Below are 17,770 nucleotides of genomic sequence, written 5' to 3'. Positions count from 1 at the left end.
TTTTGGGAAATTCTGGAAAGAATAATAGGTAAATTTTTTATCATAATAGGCTCAGGCCTAAAAGATAGTCTTCCTCTTGCAAAAGTAGTGACATTCGATTATGGGACTTAGTAATCTCTGTATATCCCCAGGAATTTTTTTTTGTTAATATTAACAAACACTACTTGCTGCCACCCATCATCAAAAGTCTTGAGGTATGTCTATAAAATGAACCCAGTGGTTGAAATCTTACTTGCTGAGGTGATTTATCACCCAGCTGGGCAAGGGCTATTGATTGTCCAGTGTGGCAAGGGCTATAAGCCTAACCTGGCTTGGTGATCAATCATACTGGTGTCTGCCATGGGCTATTAGCCTGCTAATAGGTATGACACACATTTTATTTTCACACAAAAAGTTTTCGTGATAAAAATGTTTCCTGCAAAAATATTTTTGTATGATTTACATGAATGACTGCTCTATTAGAGTAGTTTGATCTTGTGTAAAAAATTTCGTGCAAGAAATTTTCGTACAAATTTTGCATACAAAAATTGTTTTACAACGGAAAAAAAGGAAATTACGGTAGTACCACAAACCACAGGTGAGTGTATATATATTCAAGTATAAGGAAAAATTAAAATTTTAAATTCGATTGGGGATCATAGAAAAAAAAGTAGGGAAACAAGGGAGGTCACCTACATGCACATATACTAGTGGACACTTAAGCTATTTTGTTGTATGTATGTCAATGTCGTGTACATGCAAATTTGTTTGCCAAAGTTCTCCAATGTTTGTATATTAATCCCTAATTCATGCAGTCATGGTAGGTAGACTGAATTAGGGATTAAATGTCCACTAGTACAGGGCTCCTGCTAATTTTTTTGAGTGTACTGTCGAACTGCCAGTACAATACAGATTTTGTCCTGTCAAACTTTAAAATGTCCTGGTACCAGTTTTGAGTTTATCAATACTCAAAATGTAGTATAACAATGTCATAACATAATGTGCACACTGTTTCTAGTCAAGTGCAGCAGGAAACCAGTGCTTTAAGCTATTAAAATGAAGTTTCAAGCATCCCACAAGTCAAAGGTAACACTGGTAACAAGGTTTTAAATACATTTTGCACTTTCATAGGTGACAAGTACAAATAGGGCTGGTGTTCAAACCTCAAAGATAGCTGGAGGTAAAGCTTGTGGCCACAAATCATAACAAACAAGTTAATTAAATATTACTGCCTTTGTAAGGCTGCTCTCCAGCAGTTGTGTAGCATTCTGAGTTATCCAGCCACAATGTCCAGACAACAATAAAATTAACCTGCAATTAAATATGCAATATTGACCCGGAAATTGGCAGATTGTCAAACGTTATTTCGAGCCCTGCTAGTATATCTACAGTGTTCGGCAAGTTACTTTGTAAAAGTAACTAGTTACATATTACATATTACTTGCAATAAAACTATTTAGTTACAGTTACATATTACCCATAAAATAAAGTAACTGTAATAATATTACATATTATATTACTTTGTGTCCACAGCCTTAAGCTGTCAAGTGTGAAACTACCACCTTATCACGTGACACGATTGCGTTGTTGGACAATGTGCAAATCTTGGTTATAAGTAAGAAGCTAGTGAATAAGCTTCATTCAGTAGGCCTCGTTACTTCGTTGTGATTAGGCGTTACTCAGAGGATTACTAACGAGAAAAGTAACTTCGTTACTTTTAGTAATAATATTACATCATATTAGACTCGTTACAGTAATTATATTACTTAGGTAACGCGTTACGTTTGTAAGTAAAGTATCTTGCATTATATTACCAGTTTTCATAGCGTATTTCGTTATATTACTTTGTTACCACAAAAGTAATAATATTACGTAACGCGTTACTCCCAACACTGTATATCTACAGGTGTAGGCAACCTCCCTTGCTTCCCTACTTTTTTCTATGGTCCCTAATCAAACTTAAAATTCTTAATTTTCCTTATGCTTGTTTGTTTACTTTTTTGTAACATTATTATGACTGGTGAACCTGCACACCCCATACCGCATCATAAGAAAGGATGGTGCCAGAGGTAACATTTTTTGACAAAACGTGTGCCCCAAATATCAATTACTAGCTAACTTGAAAGTGAAGTGGCTATTATGCTTCGCTTTCAGCTATGTTCAGCCCTTTACACAATGCTACAAACAAAGAACAGGCAGGAGAAGCGCCTCTGCAATCAATCTAGTCACCACAAAAAATACGAATGATTCGTTCACCCTAACTATCAATTACTGTTTCAAAAATGAAAGTGGCTAATAAGCCTTGCTTTCAGCTATGTTCAGCCTGTTTCACAGTGCTACAAACTAAGAACAGTAGAAGCGCCTCTGCAATCAATCCAGTCACCATGGAAAATATGGATGATTCAAATTCCCGTAGGGAAGCCATCACATTACTGCAAATTGACACCTTTTTTGGCTGTCAGTAAAAAGAAATGTGATACAAAGGAGAAAAGAAGGTAAGTCCATGATGCGTGCATTGTATGTACTGCGGTATGCCAAAAGGCACATCTCAGGATGAAGCGACGTCAAACAGTGAAAACATCTAACCTGTAGCCTTAGCCGTTATCTAGTTACGCTTGTCTGATGGCATCAGGCAGGCAGTTAGTCAGTCAGTAGAAAATTCCATTAAATAAAAACAAAATTAAATTTTGTAGCAATCCATTGGAAGCATTTAGGGTCGAACTGTCTGAAGGTACTTTTGGGTTTGGTTATACCTAACCAATACTACCAAGGCTCTAGGATGGTATTGTGAAGCTGGTTTTTGGGTGATATTTTTGGCCAGAAAAACCCAAACCTCTAATATACAGTAATATCATACTGTATGAGATATCATATATACCTGTGGGCATTCAAATGTGCCACTCAGGCTTAACTCACACAATGCCCGGCAATATCATGGGAACACAGTTTGCTCATGGCTTTGATGCCCAACCAGTTCAAAGATACGGTACGCTTTGACTCATTATATTGAGCGACACAGAGAATTTAATTACGGGTTTGAGTATACAAGTTAGGTAAAGCTCAGTGTAGTTGCTAAGTTTTTACTAGTTGACAGTTACTAAGCAATGAATAAATTGCTTGGACAATGCGTGAATGCATATTTCTACCTACCGCGTGTCAGTCATTGAGCAGACCACAGAACAACACAAAGAGGACAACTAGGTGAGTAACTTATAGTCCTAACTGCTTAACTTAATACATTAACTTACTGTCCCAATCAATAGCAAAGTTAGTAGGCTTATAAAATGTTAACACTAAAAAACTTGATCCCACAATTGCAATTTTCTGGCGCTGTGTGACGTATGAACATTCTAACAGCTTATTAAGCCCACGCTATTAAAACCACTATCGATCATCAGATACTGATGTATAAAAGGAACAGGGTGAATGCTCTGTAGTTCTTTCACCTATCCAGTGAGTGTGCCTAGAGTCAGGGGCAGCGAAGGGGGGAATGGGGAGGGGCGCAGCCCCTGTAAAAAAATATATGGGAGGCCCAGCCCCTAAAATTATCTGTAGCTGTGATGGAGAGCTTAGCTCAATAACATCAATAATTTGAGGTACTCTAATAAAGCAGTCAAGATCAAGATAGTCTAATAGAGCAGTCACAATATTCTTAGAGAAGCAGTGTAGCAAGCTATGTATGTAGTTATAACTAAGGAGATATAGTCTAGTTGATGGAGGGAAATTATTGCCAGCAGGTAGTGCTTTTTTTTGGGGGGGGGGGGGGGTCTTCAACCTACAACTAGGCACTGCCTCTGCCTAGAGTGATACATATATATATAATATATGTAACACTTTCACACCTCAGATCAAATGAGCCGTACGGGCTACATATGAAATGTAGACCGGGCTACAACTGGGCAGTGATTATATAGACGTTGACACTGAAATCGATTGTGGGAATCGATTAATACTTACGTGATTAGGATATACAACTTGGATTTCACTATGAAAATCACTCAGGCGGAGAGTGTTTCGTTATCCTCGCCATTCTACAAGTTGAAAAACGTTGTGCTAAGGTGAGTACTAGCACTATAGCTTATTCACTGATCGTTTCCACATGTTTTCAAATACGGACACGCCCCCATTACAAAGCTACTACTCTGCACGGAGTAACTACTCTACAAGCCTAGACCTGTGTAGTTTTTCCATAAATGATTCAATAGCACTGATTAAAACATTAAACTCGTGTAACGGAAATTCTCCGTGATATCTCTAGGATATGTCCGTTTATCATAACCAAATGTAACCAGAACGTACTAGCTGCTGACTCATAATCGAAAATTTTAGGTATGCATATATAATGCATCTAGCGGCTGCACTTGTATTGGCTTGAGTGATTGATCACCCTGTACAGGCTATCAGCCTAATAAGTGTTACATATTAGCTGTAACCCTGGCATATTCGGGCTTTGCCTGATATGTATGCCCTCTGCCCTCGGGCCTTTGGCCCTCGGGCAGTTGAGCATACATACCAGGCAAAGCCCTCATGCCCATGTTACAACTATTACATATATATACCACAATTACATCAGGTTTTGCTGATATATGCACCCTTAGCCAGCCTTTGTGCTTCAGGTGTGTATATCAGCAAAACCCCTCGCAGCCATGGTATAACTATTACATTTGCCACTTTGACACCTCAGATCAAAGGAAACCACAGGGATATACTTCACATATTGCCATATTGCCCTGTGGTTAGGGCAATATCATGATATAGCCCTGACCACAATGCCTTTGATGCTGAGGCAATTACAAAGCATTAGTTCCCTATGATTCAGCTGCTTAAAGTTTTGCATTGTGAGTTTAGCATATAGGCTCAGCTGGCCAAGCATTCTCTTCAAGCAAAATAATTGAATGAGTCATTATCATATAGTTCAGCTACTAAATAGTTGTTAGCACAGTGTTAAGGATGGTTTTCTATACAGCACATTTCAACCATGTGATAAGATAACTTAGACATCAGTAACCTATACACTTCAGCACTTATGTTAGCACCTTAGACTATTTTAGACATCCTTAACTGGGCTACTAGGCTAGAAATGGTACCACTAAAACCAGCAATACCCACAATCATTTCTTTTTTGTGAATACCACAACCCAAAATTTAAACCAGCAGTCAATATCTAGACAAGTATAAGGAAAAATTTGGAATTTTAAATTAGATTAGGGACATAATGCTGCAATAAAAAGTACTGAAACAAGCTGGATCGGAGTAGTACGTAACGTCCAAATACTGTAAGACAATAAGTAGTGAATATCCCGACTGTGCTACACTCAATGCACAGTAGGGATATTCACTTCTTATTGCTTTACAATATTTGGACATTACATACTACTCCGATCCAGCTTGTTTCAGTACTTTTTATTGCAGCATTATACACTGTCCCTAATCTAATTTAAAATTCCAAATTTTTTCTTATACTTGTTTATGAAGCTTTTTTGCAAGCTCATGACCACTAAATATCTACTGAGTTACTCACAGCACTATTATACTAGGTTATGACTCATACAATAACAACTGATCAGTGGGCGTGGCTCTACATAAGCCTGCAGACAATAATGGACATGGATTTGTGCATACCTACAGACTGATGAATGGGCGTATGTCTACAGACAGTAATTTACGTAAGTGGGAGTGGATTCGTGTATACCTACACACTGATGAATGGACGTGGCTACCATATGTCTACAGACTGTAATTTACATAAGTGGGCGTGGCTCACGAAAGAAGCAGAGCTACGCTATGACATGTAGTAACACGTCCACATTTAATTTAGCACGTGGGGTCAGACCCGAATAATCTGTAAAGCAGGACCTGGATGACCCGACTTGGTTTAACATTGTTACTAAATAAACTATATTTATTGACTTACGCATTGCTATATAGTTCGCCGTGAGTTGCTCTCTCTGATCGATATCAACAGCGAGTCACGTACGCATTTGTTTTTGGTGCAACCGGCGACCACGTGTATTTGAATAGTTTGATGCAATATACACTGGTATGGAAGCCGTACTGTAGTCTATTAACACTCAGTTGTAGAACCTTGACTGATGGCCATGGTAAAGAAGGATAAAAGGTAAGACAATAGTGCAAGCATTGTTTACTTATCAACATACCAAAGGTTTTTTCTTAAGCGAATTAGAAACGTTTCTGCGAAAAAATTAGGGCTGTAGCTGTAGCCACTTTTCCGTTACGTTTGACTGAAGGTGTCAGGCAGGCAGGAAGGCAGGCAGTAGAAAATTCTCTTGAATAATTCTTTTTCTAAATTCTGTAGCAACTTGACGCAAACGCTTCGGGTCGATCTGAAGACACTTTTGGGCTTGGTTTTAACCAACCAATACTGTCATGTCGTTGTGAGGAAAAATTGTGGCAGGTTTTTGGGTTATATTATATCACGGATCGCCTCCACACCTTCGATGTCCCTAATATACAGTACTATCGTACTGTATGATACCTTTGTATGAAAGTAATGTGGTAAGTTAGGTTTGTCTCTTCACCTACTAGGTGAGCATACCCTGATATATATTTATACTAGTATTTTAAAAATTGTTAAATACAAATTTACCTGTAAATTGAAGTTAACAGAACAGGCAGTATGGGAATGCATGATGCAATCACATACAAACAGGCCCAATCCATCTGGAATGTGCTAACAAAGCATTGCATCACCTCTTTGCATGCTATGGGATAACAGTTTCACGCTATCATAAGCCACAACTTATAGCACCTGTCAGTCTACTCCTTGTATTGGCACCTAGTGTTCAGTCTGCCTCATTATCAGTAGCTACAGTAGTTGCAGTGATTGGAGTGTTTCAGGGTGCTTCCTCACACACCCACCCATTTAAAACTATTTTTCAGTAATTGACAACAAACCTGGCATCCCAGGATGGAGAGGCGCAGTAATACTGCTTGAAGAATAACTGTAATGCTGATTGGCAAAGCCATCTCTCAGATGCAGCAAATCAAACAGATATTAACAGTGGCACAACCCCTTTTGTCTGAGAGATTTTGCACACCCCAGCGAAGTCCTGGGCTTGCCCAATTTTGTCCCCAAATTAGCCTGCAAGCTAAAAATACTGGAATCTGTGGCTTGCCTGAGATGTTAACTTAAAAATGAAGTAGGGATCTATGCAATAAAAAGTAGCGAAATGAGATGAATGATGGTGTTGCATAGCTCAGTGGGATGTCCCTACTTTGACATTAAACAAAATAATAAAAGCTAATGTGCCAAAGTAGGGACTTTCCCACTGAGCTATGCTGTAACACCATCATTCATCTCTTGTTTCACAACTTTTTATTGCATAGATCCCTACTTCAATTTTAAATTAATAATTTTTAAATACTAGTTTGTTTATTTTTTTTTGTTGTGGTACAGCTAGCTACCGTGTAACTTGTATTAGTTCACTTGTACTCCACATCTGTAGGTATGGGAAAGGCAGATACCATCACTTATAAACATCTTGCCCCATTTGCTCAGTGAGAAGTGGAGTTCCTCATATTTTGTGGTTATGCTGTAGTTTGGGGTTCTCTTTGCTGCACTCTTCAATAATGAGTATCAGGGGATTGCCTGTTCTAGATGCAAGTGTCCCTGTATGCCTCCATCCGCCGACCTTGCTGTTGCTGAGGGATACCTGACTCATTTAGAACTATATTATACTAACTTTATATTGTGCTTGCTTCTTTTTCTTATATGATAACTATGCCTTATAACTTGTAACTGTTCCATCATACATGACTGTTGTATTAGAGTATATCTGGAGTCAGCCAAGGGGTCTGCAGCTAGCAAAACCAATGAGTGAGGTGATCTTGTTTATTGTTAAGTAAACAGCTAGATTGTTAAGAGGTTGGGTCTCAGTACTCTTTTGCTATTATCTTTATTTAGGGGTGTGGTCACAAACCTATCGCGAACCGGATCCCAATCATGAAGTTGCAGATATCCAGCAAGTGTAATTCTTATAGTAGCGCCAGGACTGAAACGCTTCTGAAATCCAGCTCTGAAATACTTCTGTAACATCTAAATATGTTGCTGAAAGAAAGCGTCGATGCAGAAAATTAACGCCTCAATATGGTTTTGTTGGATGAAGAAGACAAGCAGCCTGATTGAAGATAAAAGAAAAGGGCGCAGAGGGCCTACACTCGTTGGAACTCCAAAAGGCACATCCCACTGGTGAGTTTGTTATTCTGGCATAAAATGGTGGCCGTGCGCTGCTTCGTTTGGCCTCTAGCCTTGTGACTGTGGTCAGTGAGGCAGTCAGTGAGACTAAAATTCTAATTTTGGCAATTTAAAATTCTATATCCAGCCATCTGTAATTGTTTTGCTATATTTAATGCTGTATGATGTATTATATGGATTAGTACTGTTCCGTAAAGGTGATTTTTGTCATGTAAAATGTCTCTAGGGTGATTTTTGTCATGTAAAATGTCTCTAGGGTGATTTTTGAAGGTGGAATTTTGGGCGGCATGTGAAAGTTCCACCGCAATCCCTACTTAAATGGTACAACCGTACCGTGTGATATATATTACTTATACCATGGCCACTTGGGATTTGCCTGATATATGTGACCTGCTGAGTGAAAACCCGACTTGTTTGCATAATTCTGTTTTAGAGACAAATTCCATTGAAATACATTGGGTAAAACGTATACTACATAAATAACTTTATGTGACGTTTTAATTGCTTCAGTAAACAGTGAAGGAAGACTCAAATTGAATAATCTAATATAGCAGTGGATTCACCTCTTCATGGAGAGTAGGAATATCTTTGTTTTGTTTCTGTACCATGGAGCAAATGTGAGTTATGTGTGTTTGTTTACATTGCAGTAAAACTTAACTTTATTGTTGCCATTTTTAAGCTTGAACAACCTTCTTGCTTGATAGCATGGGTGTAGTTCAGTAAAAAACTATACCTTGATGAATTCCCCAGTTCATGGTGAATGGAATGGCACAAGTCCCAATTCCGTAGCCCATTGCACTCAAGAGTTATGATCAATTAAACAAACGTCTGTAAATTTTTTCAATATAAGCACTGTACAAATTGATTGTTTTGCTCTTCTTGCCCCAGAAATCCAAAACCACATACCAGAAATAGCTGAAACTTTAACAGTCCATTGGTTTTTCCCTCTAGACAACAAAAATGTCATAAAATGAAATTTGAGGAAATGCAAAAAAGTTTGGTTTTCACTCAGCAGGTCACATATGCCTAGGGCTTGTGGCTCTTGGGCTTATATCAGGCAAATCCCTTGTGGCCAAGGTATAACTATTAAATGTACCACTTTCACACCTCAGATCAAAGGAAAGCCGGTACATTTATATTACTGGTTCAGGAAAGTTAATGAGATATATGCACTGTTTCTTGTTAAGGAAGTGCGTATATCTTATTAAGTCAAGATATTGCAGTTAGGTGTCCATATATCATGTTAACCCATTCTAAGAAATCCTCAGATTTCTTTGATGTCCTTTGCTATCTTTGTGCTATTATATGGTCACACATCTTGAAATCAATTCTGGGATTAAGTTTCTTAGTCCTATTCTAAAAGCATGCTGAGGAGTTCCTTTGACTGAAATGGAGATGTTTTTAATACAGGTGAGTGTTATAGTACTGTTTTGATGAGCTCTAGACACCTGTCTTAATGTTTATGTGAAGTGCACAAAATAGATTTAGCCATTAGATGTGAAGTGGTATTCATGTGCAGCTAATTTTATTCATGGATATATTTATCACGATTATTATAGTAAATACCTGGAAGCATTTATAACAGCGTTAAACTGTTTTCGATGCTCTGTGTCTCACTGTTACATATCGTGCTAAATAGATTGAGCCATTGGTGGTGAAGTGGTACACACATACGTATATACATTTAAGTTACTACAGCATACAAAATTAGCTACACAGACACGTCCAAAAGTAAGAAAACATAATACACGCACTCACACACATACACATACAAGATAAAGTAACACAGAACCAAAAAAGTAATGCTTTACAGTGTGATGAAAAGCACTACGATTTGACAATGAAAAGTGTTAAATGGAATTTTGTTCCAGATAAATGGTGTATTGCCAAAAACAAGAATACCAGAGTGAATTGATTGTGGACTGCAATGGGAGAATGGAAAGGGAATGCTGTCTCATACAAGAGGACACAAAAGAACAAAAATCACTAAATTTAATTCATGCGTGACTAATTTATTCATGACTATAACTTACCCATGTAGTGAATACCTGGCAGTATAACAGGCTGCACCGATTGCTGCAGGCTGCATACAGGCTGCACCAATTGTTCTAGTACAGAAAAAAGATGGCAGCACTGGTTTTTGCATTGACTACAGTAAACTGAACTCCGTTACAAGGAAGGATGCATATCCCTTACCCCAAATTACTGACACTCTGGATATGTTACATGGATCGAAGTGGTTTAGCACCTTAGACCTGACAAGTGGTTATTGGCAGGTAGAGTTGGACCAGACTGATTGACATAGAACTACCCTCTGTACACCATATGTGTTATACGAGTTCAAGGTGATGCCCTTTGGTCTGTGTAACATGCCAGCTACCTTTCAATGTTTAATGGACCTGACGTTGACTGGGTTACAGTGGTCTTCTTGCTTGGTCTACCTTGATGACATCATTGTACTAGGTAAAAATTTCAATGACCAACTACTAGTTTTCCATTGAATTAGAGATACAGTCCTCAAGTTACAGCCACTAAAGTGCAACTTCTTCCAGGAAGAAGTCACATACTTGAGCTATATTGTCTCATGAGCTGGTGTTCCAGTAGACCCCATGAAAGTTGGTAAGGTACAGAACTGGCTAACCCCTCAGAACTCCAAGGATATCCAACAATTCCTTGGACTGACCATAGGTTTAACCAAGGGTTTGCAGACCTGCCAAGCCACTCCACCGTCTTACAGAATGTAGTGTTGCTTTTTCTTGGAGCAAAGAGTGCCAGGGTGTATTTCACAAGCTATGGCTAAAGCTTACATCTACACCTATTTTAGCCTACCCTGACTTTAGCAGATCATTTATCTTAGACACAGATGCCAGCAATAGTGGTATTGGTGCCCAAGTAGGGGATGATGGTTGTGAGCATGTAGTTGCCTATGCCAGTAGATAACTTACTAAACCAGAACAAAGGTACTGTGTTACACGTCGTGAATTAAGCTGTTGTTGCATTTACAAAGCACTTCAGATTGTATTTGTAGGGCAAAAATTTCACACTATGTACGGATTATGGTTCACTACAACGGTTGTACAATTTCAAAGAGCCTGAAGGTCATATGGCAAGATGGCTGGAGGCCATACAAGAATTTGATTTTGATATAGTACATCACAAGTGGAGACTAAATAGTGACGCTGATGCCCTCTCCCGTGCCCCTTGTGAGCAATGTGGACAAGAACCATTACACCACCTGACCTCATTGGTGGCAACCACTGTAATTGCTGTGCAACTGGATGATCATATTGCACAACTCCAGTCTAAAGACCCTGTACTGGAACCAGATATTGAGAGTAAGCGAAAGAGTATTTACCCAACTATCCAACATCACACCTTGGAAAGCCAATGTTTCTTACACCAGTTGCTATTACGGCAAAATGTTCTTTTCTGCAGACTTCCTTCCCCTACTGGCCAGGGTTTATGTGACAAGTTGGTGGTCCCTAAATCACTGCACGTAGAAGTCCTGAAGGAACTGCATGACGGAGCAGTAGGTGGACACTTGGGTTCAGAAAAGAGAAACTTGAGGAATGCTTTTACTGGCCTGGCCACTATACCAAGGTGCAGAATTGGTGCAATATTTGTGCAGTTTGCTCTATGAGATAGACCCCAAACCAAATTGTGTCCAGTGACAGTGAGCACGCTAATGGAACTTATCGCAATGAATATCTTAGGGCCGTTGCCTGAATTCTCTGCTGGTAATTCTTATGTACTTGTCATTGGTAATTACTTCACCAAGTGTACCCAATCCCTAATCAAGATTCCATCACTGTTGCCAACAAATGTGTTGAATTTGTTCACCGGTTTTCAGTACCCAAACAGTTGCACTCCTATCAGGGTGTCCAATTTGAGTCACTGGTGGTTGCTGAAGTCTGCAAGTTACTGCATATCAATAAGATGAGAAAACTCCCTACCATCCCCAATCGGATGGCCTTATTGAGAGGTTTAAATGCATGCTTGCACAGATGCTGGTAACTTGTGCTGACACCCACCCTTTTGGTTGGGAGGACCACATTAAGAAGGTATGTATGGCATACAATGTCAGCAAGCAGACTAGTACACACCACTCACCCTTTTTTCTAATGTTTGGAAGACAGGCTTACCTACCAATTGATGGAACACCTGGATTATGTGTGGCTTCTGTGCCTCAGTACGTAACCAAGTTAGACAATGTTTTACAGGATGCTTTTGCAGGATTATTTTAGACAATTCAATAATGTATACATCCCAGGATAAGTTTAGAATAAGTCTGACATTACGCTGCAACACTGGACATGAATGATATAAACCTGAGGATTTGATATGGCTATTTAACCCTGTAATGCCACATTTAAGCTTCAAGAAATTCCATAAGCTATGGACTGGTCCTTACAGGGTTGTTGAGAAGATATCAGAAAACAATTATTATATTAAGAACACACACAGACCATTTAAAGTTAAAGTAGTGCATTTTAATAGACTCAAGCATTGTCATCTGAACACCCGGTTTCCCCAAGCCCCCCTAGCTGTCATTCAGTGATACACAACAACCTTCTCTGCCTCCTCCACCAATTGGTGCCAACATTGAATTAGTGGATGATTCAAAACTGCCATCAGCTCTTCGTCATCAATACCCTCAATGCAACTGACATACTATACCCTCCCACGGCTCCCAGTATGCTGATTTTGTGCGACACTAAGCCACCGAATACAGGATGTATTCCTGGAAGGAGGGAGGCTATGTGACATATTAGTACAAACATGATCACATACACACACCTGTATACACTAAGTAGTAGTGGTTGTAATGGACAAATTTCATAATTATGAAAAATTCAATTGTTGCCCCTAGCGACCTAAATTTTACATTATTTGTAGGTGTCAATGTCTTAAGTCACTTCTCCAAGTTTTAAGGGTGCTCGCAGATATTTGAAGCCATACAATGTGTGATTTTATACTGTCTCCTACAACCAGACAATGTGTAAAATGAGTCCATATGGTACTTATATTGGTAGTGGTTCCTTTTCTTTTCAACACAAACCAAACAGAATTTCGCTAGCCTTTACCGTTCTGTAGCTACGTGAGATTCTTCCCAGAGCACTTAAATCGAAACTAATCCTTCATTTTTACCACTAGAGCGCTGGAAATCGCGCTAAATATACTTAAGGATACAACTCACATATCTATGAAAAGTATTAATCCATAGCTTACACTGATAATAAGTAAGCGCTGAAAGTGTGTTTCACTAACCAAACCCTCGCTTTTCCATCGCCATTACTCACGAAGCCATAGTGCTATGGACAAAATCTTTTCATAGTCCTGTAGAGAATTTATCTGCCTATCTCTGTGCAAAATTTGAAGCTTTTACGGCTATCACTCAAAAACTAGTTTTATTTTTAGTAAACATTTGTAAAGATTGCGTGCACCCAAGATCATTGATATAATAACCACACAAATTCCTATTAACCACAATCACCAATTTTTCAAAATAACACGTCATAAACGCTGTTCTAAACACAAAGAAGCTCTGTTTTCTCTTCTTCACACACAGGAACAGCGTCTTGCTATGCCTGGAGTCTCCAGCAAGTCGCTCTTGGATAGGTTACGCTAGGCACGCCAGTGACGCCATCATCAGCAGCTTGTAACGCCTTGTGATTCCAGCTGGTAACATAGTCCCCTACACAAGCAGCACAATTACAAACTACCAGCATACCCTATCACTAGAGAAAATGCAAAAAATGCGTTCACACTTGTTGCCTTAAATAACACTTACCTTTAGACTAATTCATGCTAGTGTAACTCTTGATCCATCAGACCATCATTTGCTAACACTTCAGTGATGATTTTAAAGTAAAAAACATGCTGCTCTTCCTCGTGTTCTCTGGCGCAAAGCACAGACGTTTAACAGTATGCGTAGTAATGCCAATTATGATGCAACAGCCGCATGTGGTTTCTGGGCTGGCACTTAAAAGGCTTCAAATATCAGCGAGCACCCTTAAAAGGATAGCATAAATAAGTCATGAGATATGACATTTTGAAGTTGTAATTTCCCATACATTGTCAATGAGAGGGAGTTGCCCCTTCTCAGTACTCACACAAATCATGGGATTTAAGGTGTAGTATCTATGGTCATATCTTATGACCTATATACACTATCCATTTGAAACTTGGAGAGATTATTGTTGACATTCACACCTACAAATTATGTAATATTGAGATATATGTACTTTTGAATTTTTGGTTTTTGCATACGTTGAAATACCTTATTTTTGTGATTACCCAGAAGGGGCAACTGTAGCCCTCTCACATAGATATGTATGGGAAAATCAAAATGTCATATCTTATGACATATATATATATATGCTATCCTTTCAAAATTAGGAGACATTACTTTAGATGTTATCACCTAAAAATAATGGGAAATTCAGGTTGCTAGGGGCAACAGTTATTTCTATATGCTATAAAGCCTTATTATGGAATTTGCCTATTAGCTAGGTCAGTCACGTGATCTCCTAGTTGTACCTATTATGTGACAGTTGTTATTATTGCAGCTATTAAGCTGTATTATTGCTGAGTCATTATCAGTGTCTATGAGAGGAGAGGCCATTGCTACACTTGGGAGAGCATACCAAATAAATGACTGAAAGTGAGATTTGCAATGCTTGAGGTCTTTTCTGTAAGCAGCTTTTTAACCATTTTAGGAACCTGCTAGCAGGTCTTTTAAAGACCTCATTATCTTAAGCATTTTTATGCATATCATTTTCTATAGGCATGTGTACGTTAATTTTATACCGGAATAATTTTAAGCAGTGGAAAGAATTAGGAATGATTCTGGAATAACTGGATTATCTTTCAGAATAATTATGCATTTTACTTCAGTGTTACAAAAAATTCTTGAAGTCACATACTCAAACACTACTAAATAAAACCATGAAAAATTGAGATACTAGCTCTAATAGAGGAATCACCACCCTAACTATAATATGGTCACCTCAGTGTTATGTTATGTCTCAATCATACAAGTTATAGTTTTATGTTTGGTAGTCATGTTTTTTCAACTGCTAAAGAAAACACATGTAATTGCTCTATTTCTGCACCCACTCCAGGAAATGTTCAAGATTAACGGGTGAAGAAAAAAGAATTACCAGAAAGAACAATAGGAAATTTAAAATCCTAACATAAAGTGTGCATGCCTATACTTAAAGAGTACATTGGCACGACTTTTATTTACAGCAAACGGTAATCTATAAACTTACCAACACATTAGTGCACCATACAGTTTGCAGGTCAAACCCGTATGTAATTATATGTTAACTACATATGATTGCTTACTTGGAGAGTATTGAAAAGTAAATAACTTTGTTGTAACTGTTCCTGGCCGGTATTCAGTATAAAATGTATGTGTAATGTTAAAATTGAAATTGGCATTATGTATGTGGATCATTGCCTCATCACCAAGAAGGTCATTGCTCATGTTAGTGACTATGCTGAATTCAGGGTAGTTAAATGGACACGAACTGCCTGGAGGATGACAGGTCAATCTTCTTGTTGTTTTGTTATTAAGTATCAATTCCCATGATGTATCCAAAATTTCATCAGTAAGGTTCAATATGCCAATATTGTCAAAATCAATAATACCATTCAATATAAAATCATCATCTAACCCAAAAGGGTAGTTGTTAATGCAAGTACCAATATTATGTTGACAGTTATCTATTGAGTATAGTGCTCTACCTATTCAGTAAGAGACAGTTATACAACTCATGTTTGCAACACAATTTTCTTACCAATTCAAAAACATATTCCAAACTAAATAAGAAATCATAATTTTGAGGTAAAGTGCTGGAAGGAATTTTACACTTGTGTAGGAAGCATGGTTCCTACACGTGTAGTGCTTTATTGAGCAGAATTTTGTAGGAAATATTCCCACACTGTTGAATTTTGTAAGAAAGATTCCTACACTTGGCACAAAGTGTAAGACATCTTCTTGCAGTGTAGGAATAATTCCTACAAGTGTAGGAATCATTCTTACAAGTGCAGGAATTGTTCCTACAAGTGTAGGAATAATTCCTACACTTGTAGGAATTATTCCTACTCATTATGTCATGTGTAGGAATCTTTCTTACAAAACTCAACAGTGTAGGAATATTTCCTACAAAATTTCTTAATGCTGCCCTACACGTGTAGGAACCATGCTTTTTACACAAGGGTAAATTTTGCATGGTATATCACAGAAAATTTGCTGTGTTTTTAAGAAAAAATTGCTACAACTTAAAGTTTTGGTTTCTTATTTAGTTTGGAATATGTTCAAACACATTAATTGCATCTAATGCTTGATCTGAGCTTAATCCAAAGCACTCATATCGTCCCTCTAGTGCCAGTGTCATAAATGTAATTTGCAAATTGTTTGTAGCAATGGAAGATGGGTTAAACCCATTAGTTATTGCAGTAATTCCAGTTCCATTGTATGTACAATACTAAATACTTTGTCCATTATTTTGACAATTAATATTAAAGGTTGATCCAAATGGCTTTGGTTGCAAAGACCTTGCTACAAAGAAGTAATAAGTATACATATACTTGCATGCACACACACACACACACACACACACACACACACACACACACACACACACACACACACACACACACACACACACACACACACACACACACACACACACACACACACACACACACACACACACACACACACACACACACACACACACACACACACACACACAAGTAAGTAAAAGCCTTTGGCAGCTAGCTATTGCTGCCCAGCAAACCAGCACTGGGATCATGTGCATCACTCAGGCACTTGATTCTTGTGCAGGCAAATCCTCCTGTGCAGGACTAGCAACCCACAGTAGGGCTGTCCAGGTCTGATGGAGAAAAGGTCACAAAAACTGAAGTTCTACAACAACCCCAACACCAGTAAGTAAAACAATGATAGTTGGGCATTCACTTCCCCAGTAAACACCAGTACCCATTGAGGTTAGAGCTGCTTCCCCAGTTGACACCAGGCGACCAGGTCCCCATTACACAGTTGGGTATACTGGAGCAATGTGAGTTAAGTTTCTCAAGGAAGCAACAACACCAATTTGGCATAACCGGGCATTGATCCTGGAACCTTTCAATTACTAGGCCGATGATCTAGCCATTTGGCTATGCTGTACATAAACATACACTACACACACATGTAGCCATGCATGCACTCATGCACGCACATACATACACATGTACCCAGATTGATGATTCTTTCTCAATATATTCCTGCTCACAGTACAAAAATTCCTGAGTGCTTGGAGATTTGAGGAAATTCCTGCAGGTAAGTAGATACTCTGAAATTGAATCTAAGAATGATCTATTCTTGATGGTTTGTTACATTAGAGTGACTGTTTTATTAGCAATGATCTCATTGTTTGCATCAAGGACATTTTACTAATAAATTCAAGTTTGGAAAGTTCTGGATATGCCCCTGAATATAAAAGGGGGTCCTACTCTAAGGGATGGTAACCATAGCTGGCCTTCTACCACAAGTAATAGTATAAC

At 38.4% G+C, this 17,770-nt stretch overlaps 1 protein-coding gene across 1 annotated transcript in view; it reads right to left on the bottom strand.

Annotated features, from left to right (window-relative positions):
- The window catches only part of LOC136243652 (uncharacterized), a 50,419-nt gene that overhangs the window by 6,374 nt on the left and 26,275 nt on the right, over positions 1 to 17,770 (bottom strand). Inside the window, exon 3 of the mRNA XM_066035193.1 lies at positions 15,545 to 15,946. Within this exon, the coding sequence (XP_065891265.1) occupies positions 15,545 to 15,946 (402 nt within the window). The remainder of the gene's footprint in view (positions 1 to 15,544; positions 15,947 to 17,770) is intronic.

Source organism: Dysidea avara, chromosome 13, assembly GCF_963678975.1.
Source record: "Dysidea avara chromosome 13, odDysAvar1.4, whole genome shotgun sequence".
Taxonomy (NCBI): domain Eukaryota; kingdom Metazoa; phylum Porifera; class Demospongiae; order Dictyoceratida; family Dysideidae; genus Dysidea; species Dysidea avara.
This window is presented reverse-complemented; position numbering and strand designations above follow the sequence as displayed.